The sequence below is a fragment of the Lotus japonicus genome, chromosome 1, assembly GCF_012489685.1.
Source record: "Lotus japonicus ecotype B-129 chromosome 1, LjGifu_v1.2".
NCBI classification, from domain to species: Eukaryota; Viridiplantae; Streptophyta; class Magnoliopsida; order Fabales; family Fabaceae; genus Lotus; species Lotus japonicus.
This window is the reverse complement of record NC_080041.1, coordinates 81,773,741-81,800,907: the sequence shown is the minus strand read 5'-3', so window position 1 is coordinate 81,800,907 and position 27,167 is coordinate 81,773,741. Positions and strand designations below refer to the sequence as shown.

Sequence of the window (27,167 nt, the reverse complement as noted above, 5' to 3'; positions counted from 1 at the left end):
AAGCTACTATAGGCTTCCATGCGCAGCAGAAGATCAATGAAGTTCAATTAATCACACACTGTACAAGATTCTTACTTTTCTCTGATACACCTAGCATGACTAATGACTCTTCACCTCACCCACGCCCGTGCCTATCTCTCTCTCACTAATAATTCAACACTGTGGTCCCTGTAAGACAACTTCTCACCAACACATGAACCATCCAAATATGAATAATCAACAACAGTTAGTAATTTTAAAATATCATAGAATACACCATTAACTTAACACATCACTTTCTCATATCATAAATGCGTGCATGCGACGTAAATACACAGACAAAAAGACAACAGTAACACCATCCACATTGAATAAAACAAACACCCAACCAAGAGATATTCATCCTTTTCTATTCTCTTGAAAGTAGTCCATACACAAATAGCAATACACACAACACAAGCCCATAAATATAACATGGCATTAACCAAACCCGAATATCTGTTTCCCATAGGCAAAGCTAAATCAAACCACAAAGGATTATAGTACATGACAAGAATACAAAAGGAGGAAGTATGATTGAAGAACCCCATATCAGCTAATAGGCGTGTTTGGGTCCCTTATCTGCAATTACCAGCTTTCTCTTACAAAATACCTCACATCCCATAATTTGGTCTGGTGTGAGTGCCACTTTTTCTTGTCATAAACCGTGGACTACAGATTCACACTTCATTTATTAAGCTTAATACAGGTATCATGATCCTCTAATGTGAAAACTCTCAAGCGCTTTTCTTTTACACTGACCATACCATACCAGCTGATTTTCCAGTTCCAACTTCCAACTCAATCACCAAGGAAGAGTTTCAGAAGTATAAGGGGTTCAGAGAACTATGCTTGAATTTCACACTTAACACTTACTTTGCTGAACACATCCTAATATATAGTTCCCCTAAAACATCAATTTTACCTTATTTATTCGACACCCTCCACAAACAACCAGCAAAAGACCACAACTTGCATGATGAAGTACTACTTAGGTGAAGAGTAATGATATACACCTGGCTAAGAACTCTCCAACTTACAGGGCATCGAGGCCTAGAGCTTTAGCCTTGTGTTTCAAGGATTTCAAGCAACTTATGGCATCTTCGAGAAGCATGACCGGGTTCTTATCCTTGCCACCGGGAATTATGCTCTCTAGAACGCTCAGGACATCTCGTATCTTCTCCTTTTTCATCTTCTTATTGCCTGATCCTTCAATGTTGCCATAAGAACATCTTGATTCTGCATCATTATCACCCACGGCTGGGGATTTTTTATGCTGCAGAGAATTAGCAGTATCCATGACTTGTATGTCATCATTATAACCATCCACTAACTTCCTCTTCTTGGCTTTCCCAGCAGAGCTCGCAACTTCTTCTGCAGTTCCCCTTAAGGTTTTGTGGTTATCATGAGTGGTCATTGTGCTGGGAGAGTGCCCTGTGCTAGTAACTTCATCATCGTCATCATCATCCTCGGCAGAGTAGGCCTCACTGTCTGAGTAAAGCAATGCATTAATTTCTTCTGTGTCTTCATGCATCTCACTTTCATTATCAGTTCCCTGATTCTCATCGACTTGATCGGCCAAAGTTGGCCCAGTCATCTGATTCAAATTCAAATTCAAATCTCTTCTAAAGGAAGGTTCATTCCCACTCCAATAGTTAGTACCATACAGTTTTGAATGCCAGGAGTCAAGGCACTCATTGGGACTCCCAAACCTAGAACTATAAACAACAGTTGTTCGACCACACGTCTGGTCAACAACAAGGAATTGTTTCTGAGGGGAGCTTGATTCATCACAGGGAGCAATTTTGTCCCTAAAACCTTTCACATGGTCAGCAGAGGGTTTTTCCTCAGCAGCGAAGCTTGGAGCAGGAATAAATCCTTGCCGAAAGCGAGGCAAACAATAAAACCAACCATGGGGTTCATAAGAATGTCCAAACTGCAAATGAGGCAGTGCTGAGGACCCAAAAGCTGGCATTGTATTTGGTTCAAAATTGACACCAGGAGGGTTCATATTTGCACAAATGCCATCTCGCTTCCCCACATCATGGGAACTCAAATTTGGTGATTGCCATCCAAATTGCGGATGCTGTTTCCAGGTTCCACAATGTTCTTCCATTCAATCCCAACAATCACCTAAAAGGAATAGAATTGCATATACCATGAAATCAATAACTAAACAAGACCGAAGAAATAAATGAACAATGATAATGCAAGCAGAACATACCTGAAGAAAAACGACTTCAATCCAAGAGCTATATATGTATTACAATAGCTAATTCTTTCTTTCAAGAACAAGAAAAACAACTAAAATCACCAGCTTAACTTAACCAACCCAATCCAAACGGAGCAAGGCAAAACAGTTACGTGACAGGTTTGAGCAACTGACGGAAATATTCAGCCTGGACAAGACAAAAAACAAAAATCAACAAGAGTTAATGTCTTGCTTTGTAGATAATGACATGAACTTCTAACAAAAACATTGGACAATCAACCGTGGATCGGTTCACGTACCTGGCATTCTCTGAGTTGTTGAAAGCATGCAATAATTCTAACTATAATCGTTGAACTCCCGGCACATCCATTTTCATGTTTCAATGCCCGAAATTTCGTCTGGCTTGCTGCTTGGCACACCATAACTACTTCCCAACCCTCTTCAATTCAATTCAATACACAACAATCACAATCTTGCTAATGACAACTAATCTGAACACTTCCACTGCCCAAAGTGCTAAACTACTTCACTCCTAGAGAGAGAAAAAGGCTAATTACTGAGACCTAAACAGGTTTATATGAGAAAACAGTGATTTTGATGGAATAATTTACTACCCTTCAGCTGATCTGACGAACGTAACAAGGAATGACAACAAAGAAACTGGATCCCATGGTAATAGTGTGAGAGAATATGTAAAGATGTTTAGAATTAGATCACAAAATCACAATTTACAGAATCACTTTGCAGTACAGATTCAATGAAATCCCTTTGCGAAATACATCAACACATAAACTCAGCCACCACATGCTTTTTTGAGATTTCACCTCACTCACACAGAAACCTATTCAACACCCTGCAATATAATAATAATTTCAACATAAGGAAAACGAACATAAAATCAGAACAAAACAACTAAAAGATTGAAACTTTTCATGAGTCCTGAAAAACCCATCAGGATTATTCACTAGACACACCTCAAAACCACGAAAAATGTTTCAATTCTAGAAAACCGAGCTCAAAAGTGAAAATTAACCCCAAAATATTATTGAAGAATTAAAGGAAAAAAACAACTCCCAGTACCAGAATTGTCAATGAATAAGCATTACTTGATGAAAAACAAGCGTGAAATGAAGAACTTACAGAGAGAAGAGATCGAAATTGAAGATGAATCGCAGAGAAAAAGGGGATGAAGCAGGTGAGTGAGGACAGAGAAGAGAGGAACAAGCAAGAGTGGCTACAGTTGATTTTGAAAGTGGAAATAGAAACTCCAACACACAAGATATCACGGGTGTTGAATTATATAGATCATGCATTGACATAAATGCCCCTTTGATTGAACATACTTATATTAATTAATCAATGGAATTGGGAAAAGACCAAAAGAAAAAGAAATTAAATAATTAGAAAGAATTGTGAGTGTGGATTATTGATTCATACGTGCGTGAGGTGTGAGGAGTGCACGCAAGGTATTAAGTTTTCAATGATGGGTCAGGGGTGTTGTTGAGAGGGAGGAATGTGTGGCCCCCTCTATGGTTGTATTTCTATCATCACATTACCTTCTGAATTGTTTTGTTAGGAAATTTCTTTAATTGCGTATTATTGTCGATATTAATGACTAATTCATTCACCACAGGTTCTTACATGAAACGGCAAATGGATGACAATAAACTCAATTCTCATGGGCATTGATTCATTGTACCTCTTACCTTATGATTACGAAATTAGATGAGCAACCATCACTCCACACTTATTTTTTGTTTTTGTTTTTGGGTGGGGTCGATCACACTTAACCCATGTTCTTGTTAACCACACCCTTGGGTTAGAACTCTGGTTAGCCTTGTCTCCTTTTCACTGGACGAACTAACCCATCATGAACTGTTCTTATTCACATGTTTATGGTGAATTGTCTATCATAGCCTCATCAATTACCATAATGGTTAGCTACAAGCACCATATATCAATCAGACATTATGTGGATGCCGGGTCGATTTTAATCTTGTCAAATCTTTGTTTATGGTTTTAATCAAAATTTGTATCATGCATTCTTCTATCACTTCATGTTCCTCGTATAAATTCAAAGATTGATATCAATATCATTTTCATGTGCAGCTCCCCTAGCACAGGCAGGGGCAATCACTCACTTCTTCATGTGGGCTGCTAGCTAATGCTCCACAGACCACTTATAGATTTTTTTTGTCTTTTGAAATAATTAAAATGGTAAGAATGGGCACTTCAAACCAACGAGTCAGAGCGCTTGACATGGTAGAAAAACTAACAGAGACTGATTGAGAATTATTGTTGGATTGATATTATCGCAAGTTACCGAGCCTAGCTACTCAATTAGCCCTAGAGTGCTAGATGATCAGTAAAGAGAATGTTGACATGTTGTCCACCAACTTAGGACCCATAGTACTCTTGGGAAGGTAAGACTTAATTAACTTCGATTTTTATGACTAGTATCAAGCCATATTGACATTCCACTTCTTAGTTGCTTTCATTCATCCAAACCAACACAGTCACCCCTCTATGGCAATATAATATGGCATAGTAAAACCTTCATATTACAGAGAATGTACGTTTGTCCTGGAAATTGAAGGCCGAAAGCGAGCGTTGTAAAAGTGAAATGCATGGAAAGAACAAGAATAGAAAGAAGATTTTTGTAAGAGCATGGAAGTATAAGGAAGTGAAATTAATAATGGGGACCATGAGGTAGAAAAAAAGAAGAGATAGTATAGTATCCAATGTTCAACATGAAGAATCAATGATTTTTAGCTTGACCGTTCAAACCACGAATTATACAGAGATTGAAATCATGGACCCACCCACGCACCCATGATCAAGTAAATGGTGTATTTATCATGTGCCCTGAAGCTAGCTATTATAGATATCTCTCACCTCACTCTCACCGTTTAGGTTTGAGGTAAAAAGGTGAGTAGCTGCATTAATTGGTCCCGCCACAGAGTACATGAATTATACTTTTCACCGATGTGATACATGGAGCAATCCAAACACTCTCCAACTTGGTTGGCCCATTTCAGGGTACCCTGCAGAGCATGCAATGCACCTCTTTGATTGAGTTTCATTTGCAGCACATCCATTCCCATAATTAATTACCAACTTAACACTATGTGTGCACCCTTTTTTGGCAAAATAAATAAATCAAAGCTTGTTTCACGAAAAGTCTAACCTTCAAGTAGTACTGACTACTGACAAAGGAAATTTATAGCTTGATTGTTGACTACTATATGATCGTAATGTATCAAATGATCTAGATAACTGTATGATGTTTTATTGCTATTGTTAAGATGAGTGAGTGCGGGTCTAAAATGGTTCTTCAAGCGGACAACTGATGGGAAGTGAGTGTGTTGTAGTCCAAAAAACTTTAATCAATTGAACTTTCAATGCTCGCTCTTATAAACTATAGTTTTGCTCTTCATTACAACTATGTGAGATTTCTTTTAACTTTTATCACCATCCAAGTTCAACTGGACTCGTCTTGCTATACATTATTCTAGCTGAGCTTGTACTTATATAAGCAAAACCTCGAAGATCATTTTGGTGTGCGTTTATGGTCATGATTCCTTTTTAAGATTTTGGGCCATTCAGTCACTTAGCTTTTGATATCATTTGTTGGACTAAGTGTGTGCGAACTCAAAATGGTTCTTCAAGTCTGTGAGAGCAATAGGCTTTGAAAATGGGTGTGGTAGTCCAAAATGATTGAGCTAATTAGACTTCTAACCTTAATTTTACTCTTCATTCTACCTATTTGGTACTTCTCTTCACATATATCAAACTAGTGGAGCTCATCTTAATACTTTCATGGTGTTTTATCACTATAAGAGCTCATGTTTCAAACTCAGCATCAGCAAACCTATTAGACTCATGTTTCAAACTCAGCATCATATCAAAATTTTAACATGAGGAAACTTAGAAAATTTTCATACGGGAGGATTTTAATTTCTACTCTAATACTTACTCATAAAAACCATGTCTTCGTGACAGCTGAGTACTACTCAAAAGAGATAAGAACCCCACAAATGTGTACTATGGAATTAAGACATGCGTATTGGCGCATGCCTAATTAAATATCATTATCATTAAATAACTTGATCTGAGAGACGAGTTGGACAGAGACTTGTTGGCTACTTAATTGTTAATAGAAGTTATGATTTGTTTTCAATCAACAGCAACCTACTACCAAAATCGTTTTATTTCAAATTTAGATAATACTGGTAAATATGTCATTCAAAGCATAGATATTTCTAAAGATTGCACAAAATATTTTAATTTTGGTCTTAACTAAGATATTTTACCATTGGTAGTCGTGAGACTTATTCTTCGCTCCACAGTTAGCACATTTAGGAGACTAACCATTAGGTTCTTTCATTCATAAGAGCTGAGATTCGAACCATCAACCACTTGCTTAAATATTTTAATTTATATTGACTTATTATATTTCAATATTTTTAAAAATAACTTAGATATAATATTTTAATAATCAGTGAATGAATATAAAAAAAAATATGAAGCAACAAGGGAAAAGTCACAAATTCTGTGAACAGAGGCAGTGTATATGTGGTATAACATTAGCACCCAAATTAGAAAAAATACACAAAGGCATGACCCATGATTTGGTCACCTGAAAGAGATCTTAAATACAGATAAGAAATCTCTAGTAGGTACCCATTTACAAAGGTAGGCTTATTAAATTGATAACAATATAATATGCATATTTTCATGCCATCTTGTTTGGAGTGGAGGGAGCAATAAACGAGCCCTATCAAGTTCTTTCCGTTTTGGTGGCCCTCAAATAGCTTCACCACTTACCAATTGAAATGCAAAACTTCCACTGTTTACTTATTCTAGAATTACTTTGGTATTAGATAACTTAAACAAACAATATGACTAATAAGAAATTAAAAGAATTCATCTGCACGTCTGTGTGTTATTTTATCATCATGGTTTTGTTTGCTATTTTCAAAATATAATTACTTTTAGACATGATGTCAACCAAGCCAATTATATTAATGTAACGTCACCAGCATGCTTATTAGTTGTGGACCACCTAACTAACTACTAGTAATTAACAATTCTAAATCTCCTGATTGTTATTCCTATGTCTTACTATAAGGCATCTTAAGAAAATAACATTAAAAATTTGAAATTATAAAAATTAATAAATACAACGGATATATATACTTAGAAAATGATAATAAATTATATTTCTAAAACTTAGTAAAATGTTTTATACAAAAGGACACCAAATATACCTCTTAAATAACTTATTATTTGAGTCAGTGTGTTATTTGTAAACTATTTTAAAGAATAATGAAGATTAGTGCCATTTATGATTTTGGGAGTAAAGTTAAAGAGAGTAAACTGAAATTTAAGTTTAACATAAGTACGTACTAAAGTTGGATATACTAAATTTATGTAGTATATACTCTCTTTAGAAGCATCTCATTTGGTCACACTATACATTGCATGCGCAAAGAAACTAATAGTATGATGTAAGCATAATATTCCCCTGCCTTCCCCGTTTAGATTTTTCCTCTCACCTTCATCTGTTTCAATGTGACGCCGTCGCAAGGCGGTTTCAAAAAAAATACTAATTAATTGGTGATTATGTTTAATTATGAAAATTCATAGTAAGTTCTTCCATTGACAAATTACAGTATCGGTGATTGAAATTTATTAATCATCTTCAAAATTTAAGCAACGCGACAAAAAAGAGGTCCGCGTGAGGAAGAGGATGGGATCACGGAAACATTAATCCAATCATTTTCTATCTATATTTTCAATAGTCAAGGACAATAAAATGTAGTAAGTGTTCAAAAAATAATCCTTCTCTTTCACAAACGTTTTTTTAATATTGGTAAAATAAATTGTTTTCAAGTTTTATTATTCCTCAAGCTAGCTCCTATGTTACTTTAGAATATTCATGAAGTAGTTCTCGAAAGATAACTCAAGTTGTATGAAATAGTAAATATATATGGGTTGGGAATGAAAAGGTCTAGAGATCAACCATAGAGAGCTATAATTTATTTTATCGATGTAAAAAAAAAACTTTTTTATATGAAAAAAAAGACATAATTTTCACTTTTTTTTAGTGTTCACTGAAATAATATTGAAAAATATTGATTTAATTAGTTAATTACTGATAGAACATGAGATACGACTTAAGGGCTCGCTAAGAAGCAGTATATATGGACTACACATTCTATTTTGTGTGCCTTCATCTACATACTCTCACTAGTCACTATATTGTAGGGAGATGTTATTTTCAAAATAGTTTTCTGTTTGTCACGCTTAATTAATAATGGACTTAGAGCAATGACTTATGATTCATAAATCATAATCACTTAGTTAAAAGAGGATATACACCATATGTCTTTCTCTATCTCTCTTTTTATTACTTCACATTAACTATATATTACACTCATTATGTAGAAAATGTATAAAAGAAAAAAGGATGAGAGCTAGAGGAGGAAAAAAAAGTTAAACAAACGTGCTCTACAAGGATTAGGAAAGAAAGTGTTTATGGCGTAGATAAACACGGTCTTCCATGTTTTCTGCCACTATGTTTGTATCCCGTTCAAAGGAAACCATCACTACTAGGATGAAAACTTTAACCAACCGTGGGTCACAAATAACTAGATTTATTTATTTAATACTTATATAAAAGCTAAAGAAGTATATTTATTAACAATGAAATCATCACAAATTTATATGACTAATTTTGATAACTAACAATTATTTATGTTCTTTTTTGTTTCAATTTGTATTAAAACCTTTACCTGATTACCCAATACACACGGTCACGGGGTACATGATTAATCACTTAAACTTAATCAATCACTCATGTATATAACTTGCGTGATCAAAGCACCAGGATGTGACACATATCAGGCTAGCATTGACTGGAATAGATAGTGTATTTCCCATTTACCTTTTAAGTCTCCTTTACCACTCAAAAACCAAGAAAACAAAAATAGGTGAAGAAGAAGAAGAAAATAGGAGACTATTTTTGCTTTGCTTTACATTAATATGCATTTGAGTTTGGTGGAAGTAGCGTGGGACATGAGAGACCATGGAGCCATTTTGTTGTGGATTCTCCAACAAAAACCTCCACGCTTGGAAAGCTAAAACCAACGCCACCACTAAAAAGCTTAGTGTGATTTCCTATTTAAAAATACCACAAACCAATGCAAAGTTTAGACCAAAAGCGAAGGAGGGGAATCCATGCCATTTCTTATACTACTTTATTTTATGTGCTGAATAAATACCATCCACTTTCTTAGACTTTTATGCCACACTAATCTTTCTTTAATGTGCATAAGTTCTTTTCCTCCAAAGAAAAAGGTTGATTAGAACTTTCATTCCTTTCTTTTCTGTATTTTAGAAAAAGTAGTTTTGTTGCTTATAGTGTTTGTTTTGCATCTGACATTGAATATGAAATTGAAGTTTACTATTTAAATTGCGTCTATTGATTTTAATTTTTTTCTTGTAAGTTACATTAAAATAAAAATAATGATTTAATGTGACTATTTCATGAGAGGTTTAGAGGAGGAGATGGGGTTTGGGGAAAGGGGAGGAGTGAGGTGGAGGAAGGGAGAAGAAAGTGACGGAGGGTGGTGGAGCCATGGTCTTCGCCGTTGCAGAAGGTGGGGTATGGTTAGGGTTTTGGGGCAAGAGGAAGAGAAAGAGGAGGGATGGGAAGTGTGATTAGAAAAATTTAAGGAGATAAAAATTGATGTGAAAAGTCTATGTGGCCGGTCATCTATCAGCGGATTAGACTCGCTATATGGACTGATGATCGGGGAAGTTCACAACATATAATTTGATTTTTTTTTTAAGTAGGGCACATTGAAAGCTATGACTTTTTTTAATAGACCAATTTAGATTCTTCTTTATTTATCCGAGATTAAAAATATACTTAAACTTATAATATTATTATATGGTGAAGTAAAATTAAAATTAAATTGTAACTTACGATTTTCAAATATTTCATCATATTCAAATAAACTTTTAATGGAAATGCAAGAGTGCTGGTTAAAAATGGGTCAATCAAGCAATTATGGCTTTGAATTTGGTTCAATTTGATATTTTCATCCTTAAATTCAACACAAGTGTGACAGGCATGCTTTTGATTTTCAAGATAATTTGACATTTAAACTACGACCTTTTCTTCCAAGGAATCTAAAATAAGAGCTACTTGAACATTCTCAAAAATCCTAATCCTCTATTATGTCTCAATAAAATTTTAATTTTCAGAACAATGCAAAAGTACCATAATTACTACCTCATTTCTTAACTATATGATCAAGATTCAATCTACGAGCATATGAATGAAACATGTGTTTCGTGATCTGTTGTTTAAGGCATATTGCTTTCCAAAGCATCATCTACTTTCTTAAATATTCAAAACTCAAAAGTTATCTAATATTCTGAATGTTTCTTTGCTTAAATTGGTGATCATGGCAGTAGAGGTGCAAAATAATTGAGATAGTTGTTGTGTGTGTAAAAGTGTCCCTTAGATGGCAAGAAAAGAAAATATCCTTAATCGGGTAATCTTAAACATGCGATGTTACAGGCAATAACTTCAAATCCCTTCCACCATGAGTGAGACATTGAAGTGGTGGGAGAGTTTCCTTTTGCGTAGAATCATACGGTTTGTGAAAAAAATTCAGTACTCGGCTGTGGTTCTAATCATGTCAACCCCCCACCTTCTTTGGATTGATACACACTAGGAATCCTTTTTGTAAGAGCATATATTCACCGTCAATAGTGTGACTAATCATCTCACTGTGGATACTCATATTAAGTGATAGATGCATGATTGACCATACAAAATGTGCTTCATTTTCATGAACAATTGTTGATTCGCGAGGACACTCTCTTCTCCAACCAAAGCCGTCATCCGGGTCGCGTTTGTTTAGCTAAGTCGGTGTTGGCAGCCATACCTACTTACACTATGCAGGTTTTGTGGCTGCCTAGGAGTGTTACCAATCGGATTGAGCAAATGGTTCAGGGGTTTATCTGGTTCAAGCCTGGGGGGCAGCGTGGTTGGCACTTTGTTAATTGGAACATTGCGACCAGAGATAAAACAAGCGGCGGTCTAGGCATCAAGAACATGGAGGCTTTCAACACAACACTCATGGGGAAGGCGATTTGGCATTTGCTGCAGCATTCCAACAAGTTATGGGTTCGGGCGCTAGAGCATAAGTACATTCGCAAGGATTCTGTGCTAAGTTTTGGGGTTAAGGGTAATCCTTCTCCGGTTTAGCGAGCCATTACTAAAGCGCGGGATGCGCTGCGAGAGGGTTTCTTTTCCTTAGATAAATTGGATAGAGAGGTTTTGTAGGATATCCGTGACTTGCTGGATAAGAATTGGCAAGCGTCGGTTGTGTTGGTTCAGCGCAATGGAAACACAGCAACGGTTATGCTCGCGAGGCGGGCTTCCAAGCCAGTTTTTACTGATTTGGTGGTCTTTGAGAATCCCGATCCAGAGCTAGAGACCTTCGTGTTGAGGGATTCTCTAGCGATCCCTTAGTTTTTGTTTGTCTTGTTAGTTTTCCTATGTACAAAAAAAATGAACAATTGTCGAACCTCTAGCCTTATAATTAAGAAACGAAGAGAACAACCATTACACCGCACTTTGTAGTTATCTACTACCTCTGTTCTTTATTAGATGTTTACTTTGAAAAAAAAATTAGTATTTCAAGAGAGTATTAAATGATGTTTTTCCTAATAGTGCCCTTGTAGGAGAAATAAATGAGGAAAGATAAAACACATTTTAGAGGATAAACTAGGAAAACAAGTAATAATTTTCTGATTTATGAAAATTAACAAAATTAATTGCTCTCTTTAATATGCGTGTTTCTTCTCTTTTCAGACAGTTAAATAAAAATAGAGGTAGTATATACTACCTCCGTTCTAAAATATAGATTGTTTTAGGTTATGCACATTGTTTAAGAAGATTGCAAACATAAGAATATATGACTATGCGGTTCCAATATACATTAGAAGATTGCAAACATTGGTCTTTTACTTTTCAAGAAACAGAATGCAAAAAAAGTAATTTATTAAATAGGTAAGAAGCAATTTATATAACGAAAAGATTGACAGATATACCATTCCGTCATACATTCTTTGGATATTCAACTTAGCGGTAATTTTTAACCGTCACAAAATGTCAAGGTTAAAAATCTCTCATAAGTTGTATGTGTGAAAGGTGTTTGAAGAAATGTTTATATCTCTATATATTCATACATGTTTCGGCCCAAGCTCAACTACTATATGAAAAACGTTTATTACCAACAGTCTTATGCCTTTGATAACGAGGAAAAACTGTCAGTTTTAACCATTTTTTAGATTATTTATAGGCTACCGATAGACAAAATCGTGGGTAATGCTTACTAATGTTTTTAACCTTTTTTTTAGAATATTTATAGATTACGATAGCTAAAACTGTCAGTAGTTCACGATAAAAATTTTAGAAGTTCACCAAATTATCGATCGACCAAAATTTTAATTTTTTGGCCGTTGATAACATATTTTTCTTGAAAAAAATGTTACTAATCATTAATAATAGTAAGATTTTGTGACGGTTTTCAATCATGCACTATGCACTGATACATAGACGGATGCAAGTAGTGGCTCATGAGGGCAAATGCCCTCACTTGAGTTTAGAAAAATACATTTGAAAAAAATTTAAGTAGTAAAAGTATGTGATTTTTTATGACTCTTTTGATGAAAATTGTCCTCACTTATATTTCACATTGTTAAATGTCCTCACTTATGTCTCACATTGCTAAATGTCCTCACTTGAGTGGTAAAAGTATGTGTTAGAAGTTGGTTCTAAATTCTCCAATTTTCTATGCGTGTTGCACCTCATGCTACTTGGTCCACCTCCAGCTTGTGATACATCATCAATTTAGGTGACTAAGCAATATCAAGATTGCTTCACAACATTACACCTTGCTGGTTGCTTCTTCCACCACATGCTTAGTAACCATGACAATGCAAGCCTACTTTTCCTAGCATTCCACCTCCTACTTGCAGCATGGTGAACGTGTCACTTGCTGGTTCATTTCCTTCACCCTTAAGCATTGGTTGGAGGCTATATATATGCAGCAATCTGGCTTCGTTGAGGGTATCACACAAAGAGTGGATATACATGAGAAGATTATGAGCAACACACATATACAAATCTCAACATAGAGAGTTTGTTAGTGAGTGAAATTTAGTGAGAATTCTTGTTCCATTTGAGAGAGTAATTAGTGCAAATATTGCTCTTTGTCCTCTTTTTTATAAGAGGATTTGTTGTACTCTCCCTTTTACATAGTGGAACTTTGCTCGTGATCGCCCGTGGTTTTTTTACCTCTCACATTGGGAGGGTTTTTCCACGTAAATCTTGTGTGTTCTTTTTCTTGCCACTTTACTTTTACTTCTCTTTAATTCTCAATTATCTCGATCATGTGCTTCCACATTGCGCTGATACCCTAACAAGTGGTATCAGAGCTCTTATTGAGAATTTCAAAATGTCTCCTAAATTTGACATCGAGAAGTTTGATGGCAAGATTAGTTTTTCTATTTGGCGAGTCCAAATGAAAGCCGTTCTTACTCAGGACGGATTAAAGAAAACCTTAGATGGAAAGGCGAAGAAGCCAGCTTCCATGATTGACGATCAATGGGACGAGTTGGATGACAAGGCGCTTTCAACAATCCAACTTTGCTTATCAAAAGAGGTTCTCCGCGAGGTGGCCAGTGAAGCGACCGCCGCCGCATTATGGCTGAAGTTAGAAGCCTTATATATGACAAAGAGCCTCGCAAACAAGCTTCGTCTCAAAGAACGCTTATACACCATTCGTATGGTTGAAGGTACTCCTATTCAATCTCATCTTGATGAGTTTAACTCTATAATTTTGGATATGGAAAATATTGATATTAAAATTGATGATGAAGATAAAGCTGTTTTGTTGGTTGTCTCTTTACCTTCTACCTACAAACACTTCAAGGAAATAATGTTGTATGGAAACAATGATACCTTATCCTTTGAGGATGTTAAATCTAATTTGTTGTCCAAAGAAAAGTTTGATCTTGAAGTTCATTCTGTGGACAAGGGCGAGGGCTTAAGTGTTCGAGGTAGAATTCAAGAAAAAGGGAGTACCAGTTACAAAAAGTCCAGATCCAAATCAAGGGGACGCAAATCCAACAAATTATGTCGCTATTGCAAGAAACCTGGGCACGAGATTTCTGATTGCTTTATCTTGAAGAAAAAGCAAGAAAAGGGGAAAACTCCACAATCTCCTGAAGCTGCCAATATTGAAGCTGATTCTGACGGTGACATTACTTTATGTGTTGTCTCTTCTAATAAGAGGAGTAAAACAGAATGGGTTCTTGACTCCGGATGTTCTTTTCATATGTGCCCTTATAAGGACTTATTTACCACTTTTGAATCTCTTGATGGTGGTTTTGTCTTAATGGGTGATGACACCCAATTAAAGGTTGCAGGAATAGGAACTATTCAGATCAAGACCCATGTTGGTGTTGTCAGAACCTTTGCTAATGTCCGCTATGTTCCTGATCTGAGGCGGAACTTAATTTCTCTTGGCACTCTTGAGTCTCTCGGGTGCAAGTTTTCATCTGAAGGTGGAGTCCTTGAAGTATATAAAGGTGCTCTTCCTTTATTGAAAGGTAACCGCGTAGGTTGCTTATATATCTTGCAAGGATCTACTGTGACAGGTTCAGCAGCTGTATCATCATCCATGCCTGATAATGATGTCACCAAATTATGGCACATGCGCCTGGGCCATATGAGTGAAAAAGGCATGCATCTTCTGAGCAAACAAGGTCATCTTGGTAAACATGGCATCGGTAAGTTGGAGTTTTGTGAACATTGCGTTTTTGGGAAACAGAAAAAGGTTAGTTTCTCCACTGCAACTCACCGTACCAAAGGTATTCTTGATTATATTCATTCTGACCTTTGGGGGCCTTCTAAATCTCCTTCCTATGGAGGACGCCGCTATATGATGACTATTATTGATGATTTTTCCCGTAAAGTTTGGGTTTATTTTCTACGGCATAAAAATGAGACTTTCCCTACCTTCAAGAAGTGGAAAACTCTTGTTGAAACTCAAACAGGGAAGAAAGTGAAGAAGCTCAGAACAGATAATGGATTGGAGTTCTGTAGTGGTGACTTTAATGAGTTCTGCGCAAATCATGGTATTGCTAGACACAAAACCATTCCAAGGAATCCCCAGCAAAATGGTGTTGCAGAACGGATGAACAGAACTCTACTTGAGAGAGCTCATTGCATGCTCTCAAATGCTGGGTTATGGCATCGACGTGATCTTTGGACCGAGGCAGCATCTACTGCATGTTACTTGGTCAACCGCTCTCCACATTCGGCGCTTGACTTCAAAGTTCCAGAAGAAATTTGGTCAGGTAATCCTGTTGATTATTCTAAATTAAGAATTTTCGGATGTCCTGCATATGCACATGCCAATGATGGTAAATTAGCTCCAAGAGCTGTTGAGTGCATATTTCTTGGTTACGCATCTGAATCTAAGGGGTATCGTTTATGGTGCTCTGATTCAAAGTCACAAAAGTTAATTCTTAGCAGAGATGTGACTTTTAATGAGGATGCATTATTATCTTCTGGAAAACAGTCTTTTGTGTCTTCTTCTACTAGTACAGATAAACTGCAGGGTACTAGCGAGAAGGTGGAGTTTGTATTAAAGCCTGCAGCTCCTGATGTCGATGTTCCATCTTCCTCTACAAATGAATCAAGCATCGATGATCAACATGCTGATGATGATCGTGATGATAGTACCACTTCTCCTATTCAACAACAAGGAGATGATTATTCTATTGCTCGAGACAGAACTAGAAGACAAATCAGAAAGCCAGCTAGATACACTAATGATGACAATTTAGTTGCTTATGCATTGTCTATTGCACAAGAGGTAAATGATGGCGTTGAGCCTGCCAGCTACACTGAAGTTGTTTCTTGTGTTGAGTCTTCTTAGTGGCTAGTGGCTATGAATGAAGAAGTTGAGAGTCTTCATAAAAACAGTACTTGGGCTTTGACAGAGCTTCCTAAAGGCAAGCGACCCTTAAGGTGTAAATGGGTCTATAAGAAGAAAGACGGCATTCCCGGGGTTGAAGATCCAAGATGCAAAGCACGACTAGTCGTTAACGGCTTTAATCAAAAGGAAGGTATTGACTTTAATGAGATATTCTCACCTGTTGTTCGTCATACTTCCATTCGTGTTTTGCTTGCTTTTGTTGCTTTGTTTGATTTGGAATTGGAGCAACTTGATGTAAAGACAGCTTTTCTACATGGAGAGTTGGAAGAAGAAATCTACATGGAGCAACCCGAGGGATTTATTGTTCCTGGTAAGGAGCATCTTGTCTGTCGATTGAAGAAATCCTTATATGGCCTTAAGCAAGCTCCCAGACAGTGGTACAAGAGGTTTGATTCTTTCATGATTGGGCAAAGTTATTGCAGGAGTCAATTTGATGACTGTATTTACTTTCAAAATTTTCAAGATGGATCCTTCATATACTTGTTACTTTATGTTGATGATATGTTAATTGCATCACGTGACAAGTCTTTGATCCGGAAATTGAAAACTCAACTCAGTAATGAGTTTGAGATGAAAGAATTAGGTGCAGCAAAGAAAATTCTTGGTATGGAGATTCGCAGGGACCGTCAAGCTGGTAAACTGTTCTTATCTCAACAGAAATATATTGAGAGAGTGCTTGATAGGTTTAATATGAATGATTGCAATCCTGTTTCTACTCCACTTGCTGCACATTTCAAGTTATCTTCAGAATTTTGCCCAGACACAGAGGAAGAAATGAAGCGCATGTCGCTTGTTCCTTATGCTAGTGCAGTTGGCAGTCTTATGTATGCCATGGTCTGCACTAGGCCAGATTTAGCATATGCTGTTAGCATGGTAAGTCGGTATATGCACAATCCTGGCAAGAATCACTGGAGTGCTGTAAAATGGATTTTTCGGTATCTAAAAGGTACTTCTCATATTGGCTTGGTATTTGACAGAAGCATGGCTACAACCGATGATGTTGTAGGTTATGTTGACTCGGATTATGGTGGTGATCTTGATCGAAGAAGATCTCTTTCTAGTTACATCTTCACTCTCTGTAATGGTGCTATCAGCTGGAAAGCTACACTTCAATCTATTGCTGCATTGTCTACGACTGAAGCGGAGTATATTTCAGCAACAGAGGGTGTCAAGGAGGCTATTTGGCTTCGAGGTTTGGTCAATGAACTTGGTCTTACACAGAGTGTTCTTACTGTGTTTTGTGATAGCCAAAGTGCTATTCACTTGACCAAGAATAATCGTTATCACGACAGGACCAAACACATTGATGTAAAGCGCCACTTTATCCGAGATATTGTTGTTGCGGGTGAAATCTTAGTTGAAAAGATTCACACGTCTGAGAATCCAGCAGATATGCTTACCAAGCCACTTCCATATTCCAAGTTCCAACATTGTCTGGACTTGGTTGGTCTCTTTAGTACTTGAGCGCCCTTCGGGGCTTTATTTGGCGATGAGCAATTGTCGAATTCGAACCAAGGTGGAGATTGTTAGAAGTTGGTTCTAAATTCTCCAATTTTCTATGCGTGTTGCACCTCATGCTACTTGGTCCACCTCCAGCTTGTGATACATCATCAATTTAGGTGACTAAGCAATATCAAGATTGCTTCACAACATTACACCTTGCTGGTTGCTTCTTCCACCACATGCTTAGTAACCATGACAATGCAAGCCTACTTTTCCTAGCATTCCACCTCCTACTTGCAGCATGGTGAACGTGTCACTTGCTGGTTCATTTCCTTCACCCTTAAGCATTGGTTGGAGGCTATATATATGCAGCAATCTGGCTTCGTCGAGGTATCACACAAAGAGTGGATATACACGAGAAGATTGTGAGCAACACACATATACAAATCTCAACATAGAGAGTTTGTTAGTGAGTGAAATTTAGTGAGAATTCTTGTTCCATTTGAGAGAGTAGTTAGTGCAAATATTGCTCTTTGTCCTCTTTTCTATAAGAGGATTTGTTGTACTCTCCCTTTTACATAGTGGAACTTTGCTCGTGATCGCCCGTGGTTTTTTTACCTCTCACATTGGAAGGGTTTTTCCACGGAAATCTTGTGTGTTCTTTTTCTTGCCACTTTACTTTTACTTCTCTTTAATTCTCAATTATCTCGATCATGTGCTTCCGCATTGCGCTGATACCCTAACAGTATGGGTTTTTTTTATGGCATGTCTGATAAAAAATGTTTTCACTTGTGTCCCATTCGATAAAAAATGTCTTCACTTATAATAATATATATATTAATTTTTTTATGAGAATGACTCAATTTACTCCCGGAGCAACTTAAAAAACTTACTCCAAGTCAATGCCATTGATTTTATTAGAATTTAAAGGCTAGGATTAACACTCATAATACATCACATGATACCTTCCCCCATTTCTTCCTCCATCACATAGTACTCTTTCCCCTCCTCCATCTATTCTTCTTTCTTTGCCTCCATGGCTACTCGTCGGGCAGCAGCAAGTGACCAACAACCACACCTCAAGGAGCAGCAATAAGATAACGACGCCACTATGTAATACAATATATTATTAATAAGATCTCTCACTAAATTGAATGAAGGAATTGAAATAGGAAAAAGTTGTTTGCCACTGCCATTGCTATGTAGCTGTATTGAAATTTTTCTGCACCATGGCTTAATAATTGTTAAGTTTTAACATAGCAATTGCATTGGACCACAATAAACAATTGTCACGATTCAAGTTTCACTTTGGCTGGCCAATATAATTAAGTGTGTTGCAATACTATATCAAGAATTCAATGGCTTGTGGGTGGTGAGATATGTGACTTGGTGAGGCATCAGATGCAATCTGTGTTTGTTAGGTTGGGTGAGGGTGAAAAGGTAGGAATTGGTTAGGTGTTTACGGCCTACAGGTTGAGAAGAATTAGGAAATAGGGTTTGATATTTGCTGCTACTATTTCACGAAAAGAAGGAAGAAGAAACAGGGAGAGTCTCACGTGATGTAGCATAAGTATTAATCCCAACCTTTGATTTTTAATAAAATCAATGGCTAAGATTTGGAGTAAGTTTTTTAAGTTACTCATGGAGTAAATGGAGTTCTCCTCTTTTTTTAATTACAAATTTATATGTATATATTGTCCTCACTACATAAAATTTCTGGATTCGTCCCTGCATTGAAAAGTGTTATCAAGGTAATACACAATAACCTATATTTAATCAAAATTAATCGCATTGATCAATGATCTAACTGGATGTCGCGTAAGTATTACAATTTACAAATGGTGTTTCCCCTTTTTTCCCGTGGGATGAGGGATGTGGTTCTTGAACCATAGTAAATCCTAATCAATATGTTGGACAAAAGAAAAATCCAATTCGATCACACGTGCGATAATACTTCATGAAAATTGCAATGTTTGAGGATGCATTGTGGAGCTCATTTTGGGGTTATTATTATAATGATTAGCAGTGTCTTTGGCAAATGTAGTGGAGAACACATAATGTAAATTATGTTGAGGTACTGCTTATCAAAAGAAAACTACTAATTATCATTATCAAGGACTGCAAGATTTGCACCGTGTGCTCATTTCCTCGCAATTATACATCATACTTCAGGTGTCGATTGCTTGTGAGTTGTGAGGAATGCAGGAAAAATGTTACCTTTTTTTGTTCGAAGGAAAGATTAATATGTTGTATAGATTCAATACGAGACGTTGGGCCAGGTGCAAGCCCAATCCAAAAGAATAGAGTTTTGACAACAACAAAATTCAAAAGAATAGAATGTATGGTAAAAGAAAAGATTAGAGTGCAAACCAAATCATTGACCCACAATCTGTTTTGGGCTTTTGACCATACACTTATTCCACTAAGGAAATGTGTTAGCGTCAGATTGGTCCGACATTTTATTTAGTTTGCTGTTTTTAACGGGTAGAAGATCTCTAGTTCATCTCATTTTTGTGGGTTAACGCAACCCATTTTTTTATGGGTCAATCCGCCTCAAAACATGATGACCAATAATGGTTTTTTTTGGTCAATTGAAGACCTATAATGTTCAACTAATTCCTTCGGTGGGTCAACTCACATTCCCCTAATTTTGGTGGGTTAGTGTCGGGCACTCAGGTTTAGGTGGTTGACTTGTTTTGCCACACCTAACTTTAGTTCATATTCCCTAAGATGACCTTCGGTTTTCCAACTTTGGATTCGATGAGCTCATTAACAATTTTAAGTATCAAATTTACCAAATTGGAATGTTGGGGGTTTAGGGACTTTCCCAGTGATAGACTGATAGTGATGAATGAAATTTTTATCCATTACCGAATTATTTTTTTTGTCAATTACCGAATTTGAATTTCATATTTATAAACTTTAAAAGACCTTTAACCCCCACCCAAGCTCGAAGCCCATTAGTTCTTGTGCAAAAAAGATTTATGACTCTTCCTATCCTATCATATACCGTATACTATTTTTAAAACCAAAAAGTGGCAACTCCAACAAATGCCACCTCCTCATTCTATGTCTTTCTTTATAAGCTTTCTCTCTAATACTATAATTAGTAGGTAGAGTATGTCATGTTTATATCTTCTAATTTTTTAGTAATTTAAATAATAAATAAATTCATATTTTCGAAAATTAATTAATGTTTTTTTGTCACAGAAGGAAAAGTACCAAATTAAAAACCAAAACTAACTAACTGCATCTAAGTACAAAGAAGCATAAACAAACGACGGGAGCGCCTTCAAATTCGTCTCTGGACTCCGAACAAACTAGCTTGACGCGCTAAACAATCCGTTGTATTATTCTTCTCACGCTGAACATGTAAGAATTGCACCTGCAAGACCATGAGAACCATATTTCGGATTCGCTGAAGGACATCTCTAGCCCAGAAAGTACTAAAATCAACATTGCTTTGAAAAGTGGCAACCACAATTAAACAATCAGATAAGCACACAACACTCTAACATCCCAATTCAAGAGCATGCTCCATTCCTAGCTTGACAGCCAACTCCTCCGCCATGAAAGCACTACCATTTCCCAAGCTCTAGGCAACCCCTAAAATCTAATCGTCATCCTTAATTAATATTGCATTTAATAGTTTTTTAAAGTTATTTAATGGTTATTAATGACATTAGAATAATTAACAAAAGTCAAACGTGACTTTTTTCAAAAAATAACTACTGTATTAATTTTTGATGAAACTGCTGTATTAATTTGACATTTAATTGTTTTAAATGACATTAGAATAATTAATAAAAGCCAATTGTAACTTTTCTACCATTAAGATGTATGGTGACAAAGTTTTTTTTATATGAATATGCTTATTTTTTATATAACAAAATAATAAAAAATTGAATGTAATATCTTACGTTCAAAATGATATTAAATATAGCATAAAAATTGATATCAAATAGTTTTAAATGATTGATTTGGAAATTAAATCAAAATTTTTGGATTTTATGTTTTTGTATATACATCTGGAAAATTAAAATGGTTTTGGTGTATTGATTCAAAACATAACAAATTAGAATAAAGGGAATTAGAATGTCACTAGGATTAGAAGAAGAAAAACTTAAATAAGTGATATACATATTTTAAAAAGAAAAATGAGAGAGGAAATATAAAAAGGCATATTGTATGCCGATAAAGTACTCTTATTCAATCCGTCAATACTAGTTAATACTAATGACAAAAATAAAGAAACCCTTTAAATCTTTAATACTCTACTTCCTTAATAAAACATTGTGACCTCTTAGCCCCAAAACCACAATAACCTAAGGAAGTATTATACCAGAAAAACAATAATGTTTGCCAATCGGTATCATGGAAATAGAATGGCATAAAATTTCTCCAAGGAAAATAATTACACCATCTTCCCAACTTTTTTTCTTTTTTTGGTCAAATCCCAACTTTTTTTTTGTTAACTGAATACTCATTAAATGAAGAAAATTGGGTCATAGGCCCAATAACAAACTTGCAAGACAGTTCTTTACACTTGAGCAACAACTAAAATAGTCTGCAACTCCTTAGTACGCCAAAACAAAGTTAAGGCATTGACAAAAAAAAACAAAGTTAGAGGCTATAGTGCTAACTGCTATGTCATATGGTCAACCAATTCCTCTTGATAGAACCTTGTCTCACCGAGTTGATTGGACCTCTTTAGGGTAGCTTTGTTCCAAGAAGTGATCCAGTGGACAACATTCAAATAGCTGAGGAGGTTGTGCATTTCTTAAGTAGAACGAAGTTGAAGAAATGTGCCTTAGCTATATGATAATACTAATTAGACCCATTTACAACGCACCTTGGTGCAATTATGTTCTCAAGTGTGCTCTGGAATGGAAGTCATCCTATGTATTTAAAATTTGTCCCTTATTACAGTCAAGGTTTGTCACATTTGTTTCTTTGCTGATGATACACTCATTTTCTCACATGCATCATCATCCCAAGTTAGGTTGATCTCTGAAGTATTTAAGGATTTTTCTAATTTAGAAGAAAAAAATCAATTACAATCAATTCGTAACTACCAATATTCAATCAATTCTGATTCAGACTTGGATGGAAGTTCTATTTGCACATTTGTTTCCGGTCTAACGGTTAGTGCATACGGAAAAGGGGTTAAGCAATGATCTTACCAATGATAAAGCAATGGTCTAACAGTCAAAGTCTCATGTTGAATTGCTAATAAAGCTTTCATGGCAGAACAACCACCCCATTTTTTGTATATAACTTTATCAGAATAAACATTAAACAACTAATGGAATAAAGATAATATCAATGAAAATTTTCCCGCAACTATACCATAGTGCTAGTAGCTCTGTCTCACTCTTTTTTATGTCTATTTTTCTCTCATTTTTAATTAAGAACAATTAACGAATCAAAAACATCGACTATACTTACATAAATAGCATATTTGAATCCGCTTCTATGTCATCAGAATCAATTCTGAAATCCAAAACAGAAACTTCTCTTCAAAATTGATTCTGTCTTCATAACCGATTGCAAAAGGGCTTCCAAACATGCAGAAAGACTTATTTTCCTCCTCCTCCAATTTCTCTTGCTGTTAAGAGAACTAAAATGTTTAACAGCTGGTGATCACACACTTCATACCAAGTGCATGGAATGTGTGTGGACAATTCATTTCATCACCCATCATCATCATCCACTCATGACCAACCTCATAGTTTTGGCATCCTTTTAAGATCCTTTTTTTTTGTTTAACTAATTCTAGCTATATCTCTTTTTTTTTGTCTCTTTTAGGTATTGTTTTGAGGGGCACCTTCCATAAAACACACATAATGTCCTTTTCTGGAAAAGCATCCTATGGATGAAGATAAAATTCCCAACCCACATAGCTATAGCTCTTCTCCACATGTTTAGTGTAGTTTCCTCCTTTTAGCACTTGGGCTATTATCTGAAGAACATGAAGAACCAGCATTTGTGTCAACATCACTTTTGTAGCTGAAGCACCCAGCCTCCAACACACCTATTGGGCTTTGTGGCACACAAGGTGCAGAAGCACTTGAATCCTTGTTGGATGACAGCTCATGAATCATTTCAACACACTTCATTAACCTCTCCTGCCAAACCCAAACAACACAACATAAATACCAATTCAACAACCATCATCAATTAATTGCAATCCATCAAACTCACAATTAGTGCATGTTTGGAAATTAGATTGAAAACCACAGAGAAGCAAAGATCATGGTGGGCAGAATTTGTTTCTGACTACCGTAATTTTGGTTTCATCATGGTTCTCGAATGAGTTTCCAGACATGAACTTAATCAACTTACAATAACAAGGTTGAAAAGTGAAATCATTGTCATTGGACCACCCTATTTACCTTTTCTACATGTTGAATCAGGATGGAAATTGTTTTGTCAGTGTCAACTGATTGGGTTTCCCCCACGACATACATTGCCACAGCTGCTGCAATCTCTGAAGGTTTGAATGCCAAGAAGTCAAGCCCTGCATTGAATTCACACCATCTAAATTACCATCTATAGTTCCTCCAATTCACAATTCTATTAATGCAGATATTGGCTATAGCAGCAAAACAATCCATTTCTGCAATAAATTTAGTGCTTATTTGGTTTGGCGTTAGGCATCAATGCAATCGGAAAACACACATCCCAATACATCAATGGAGAATCAAGATTGTCGTATCGGCAATGAGATCAGAGTCAAACCAAACAAACACTTAGCGATGAAAAAACACTTAGCGATGAAAACAGATAGGTACCTCTTATAGTGCTCAATATAAGTTGGGTGGATCGCGAAATTAAAGAACTTAATGAACTTCCATCATCATCGACCCTGCGAAGGTAGTAATCAATAAAAGAGAATGGAGTAATAGCCTGCATTTTCCACTTCAATGTGCTCAGGACCAGAAGCTCCATTCTTTGAATTGTTTTAGCCTCAAACAAAAACTTGGATTCAGCAACCTGCAGGAAAAACAACGATCAACACATGCAACACTAAAACATTGACTAAACAAACATCAATCATTTGAAAGAAAATTTCTTACCTGCAAATCAAGAGGCAGAGGAACATCAGTCTCTTCTATTTTGGCTGCCAGAGACAAACACGCCACAGCCAACAATTGCATTGTCCAAGCTCTTCCCTTCTGCAAGTGGAAAATCCAGATCAAAACCAGTCAACACAATGACAAAGCTTTTGGATTGATATGCATTGAACAAGATAACAAAACCAAAGAACATAAGAACAAAATAAGGGAAAAAAGCATTGACTTACGGGAAATTCATATACAGCAAGGAACCGGTCAAAGAAATTTATGGATAGATATGCACAGAGAGGACCAAAACCGAAATGCATCCGAACCTGAAAAACAACATCATGACCATAAGATTCAGACTATACAAGGACAATCCAGGAATTTACATCAATGGAACCATCATCAAACACTGAATGCAGTTATGATGAGTAAAACAAGTTGAAATCCAAACAAAACACTGTCTTTTTTTAGCAGACAGAAATCAAAAGTTCAGATTTCATTACAGACCATCAAAGGCAAACGCGATTGATGATTTCAGAAACACCCCATTTCATTATTCACTTCAAAGATTAGAGTTTTAGTATACTGATTAAGAAAAAGTAAGCAAAACCAATCAGGGTCTACTCTTGACTAAAACAGCAGATAGATGATAGAACACACACCTTTTGAATCCAATCAATGGCTTCCTTTCGAGCCCCAAAGTCCAAATCACGAGTCCGAAACTTGTTCAAGTAATCAGCACCAGGCCAGAACTGGCATTCCTTCTCCACCATCACCGCCAAGCACTCATCACTCAGCAATGGCAACTCATCAGGGTCACCAAACCCCTGGCTCCTCTGATGATGGTATCTAGACCGCCGCCATGTTTCATCGTACACCTCCGGCACCTCCGACGCCGCCGCCGAACCGGCATAATCGCCGTCATCGAAAACAGTGCTGTCCTCATCGGCACAGAGGAGGCTAGAAACGCAGTCAAAACTGGGTGCCATTGAAACAACTCAACTCAAAAATACCCAACAGAGCCTCTGAATCCAAATTCAGAAAATAAACACAAAAATTTAATCTTTTTTATGAATCAGTAAGTGGGGTGGGGAGTTTTTTTCTTTAGGAAGAAATGATAATCTGGTGAAAATAATAAGAAGAAAACCAGTTTAAAGACAAGGGGTTGTTTGTTTTCTCTTCCTCTTTGAGTCTGAGAGGTTTGTGGGTGAAAAGACTGCAGAAGGAGAGGGATGAGAGGGGGTTATGAAGGCAAACGAAGGCCTCTTTTTAGGGTAAAGGTAGAGAGAGAGAGAGAGAGAGAGAGAGAGAGAGAGAGAGAGAGAGAGAGAGAGAGTGGGGTTGGGGACAGACAGAGTGGTCTGTGTGTGTGTAGTGTGGATGGATGTATTTGTATATATGTATCAATGTATGTATCGATTCATAGAAAACAATGAAAGGAAAGGTGATTAATTACAACCATTTTGTGATCTTAAACGGTGTGAGAGAGAGAGGAATAGACACACCTCTTCAATCTTCATTTATCAAAATGGGAAGAATAATTAAGAAGATTTACTACTTGGTGAAAAATTGAATAGAAAAAACAAAAAATATGTTTGCCTTAATAATTAAGTAGAAAGAGACGTTGGAAGAAGTGCCTAAATGGAGTATTATTAAACATCGGTATTATTATAAGCTTAATCACAGAGGCGTTGTTCTAACTTAAACAGAAGTCTAGGATTTGAGTTTTGTAAATTACTTTGATACTTGTAGTGATAGTGGTACTATTCGGCTCACGCAATATTGTCTCACCGGTGAATATAAGGTTAAAAAAATATTATTACTAAATTTTTCTTATTTTCAAAAAGAAATATAACTATTTTTTAAATGCCATTCGCAATTCTATTAATTTATTCATAAAAATAAATAAAATTCTTATTTATATATGTATTAATTTTCTCAATTATACATTATTGTCTATCTAATTAGAGCTTAATTACTATTCGGAGAGTGTAATTACACATTCATCCAATTATAATTCACCAAATTTTCATGTCATAATTAAATTGAAAATTAAAAATACTTAAAATAGAAAATAGAGATATGTGATTGGATGTGTAATTTTTTTTATAGTGTTAGTCCATACAAATTAAATACATCAAATAATTATAAATTATGATAAATTAATTATTATTATTTTTTGAAATTAAATTAATCATTATTCAGAGGTTAAAATGTAATGTGAAAAGTCCAAAAAGTAATTTCTTAAAAATAATACTACTACTACTAATTATTTTTATAATTATCTGAATTGAGATATAAATAAATGTAAGGTAAATCATATACGGCCTGCAA

At 35.9% G+C, this 27,167-nt stretch overlaps 2 protein-coding genes across 2 annotated transcripts; both read right to left on the bottom strand.

Annotated features, from left to right (window-relative positions):
- Positions 1-346: 346 nt before the first annotated feature.
- LOC130720500 (transcription factor bHLH143-like) lies at positions 347-3,528 on the bottom strand. Its single transcript, XM_057571151.1, has 4 exons — positions 3,371-3,528; positions 2,530-3,083; positions 2,243-2,417; positions 347-2,151 (listed from the first exon to the last, which is right to left on the bottom strand). The coding sequence occupies exon 4, from the start codon at positions 2,132-2,134 to the stop codon at positions 1,055-1,057; it is 1,080 nt and encodes a 359-aa protein (XP_057427134.1). The 5' UTR covers positions 2,135-2,151; positions 2,243-2,417; positions 2,530-3,083; positions 3,371-3,528; the 3' UTR covers positions 347-1,054.
- A 19,560-nt stretch (positions 3,529-23,088) lies between these two features.
- On the bottom strand, positions 23,089-26,175 carry LOC130720463 (cyclin-D4-1-like). The gene is made up of 6 exons (XM_057571113.1): positions 25,496-26,175; positions 25,073-25,159; positions 24,846-24,944; positions 24,561-24,762; positions 24,162-24,286; positions 23,089-23,894 (listed from the first exon to the last, which is right to left on the bottom strand). The coding sequence occupies exons 1-6, from the start codon at positions 25,820-25,822 to the stop codon at positions 23,691-23,693; spliced, it is 1,044 nt and encodes a 347-aa protein (XP_057427096.1). The 5' UTR covers positions 25,823-26,175; the 3' UTR covers positions 23,089-23,690.
- Between the last annotated feature and the right edge of the window lie 992 nt (positions 26,176-27,167).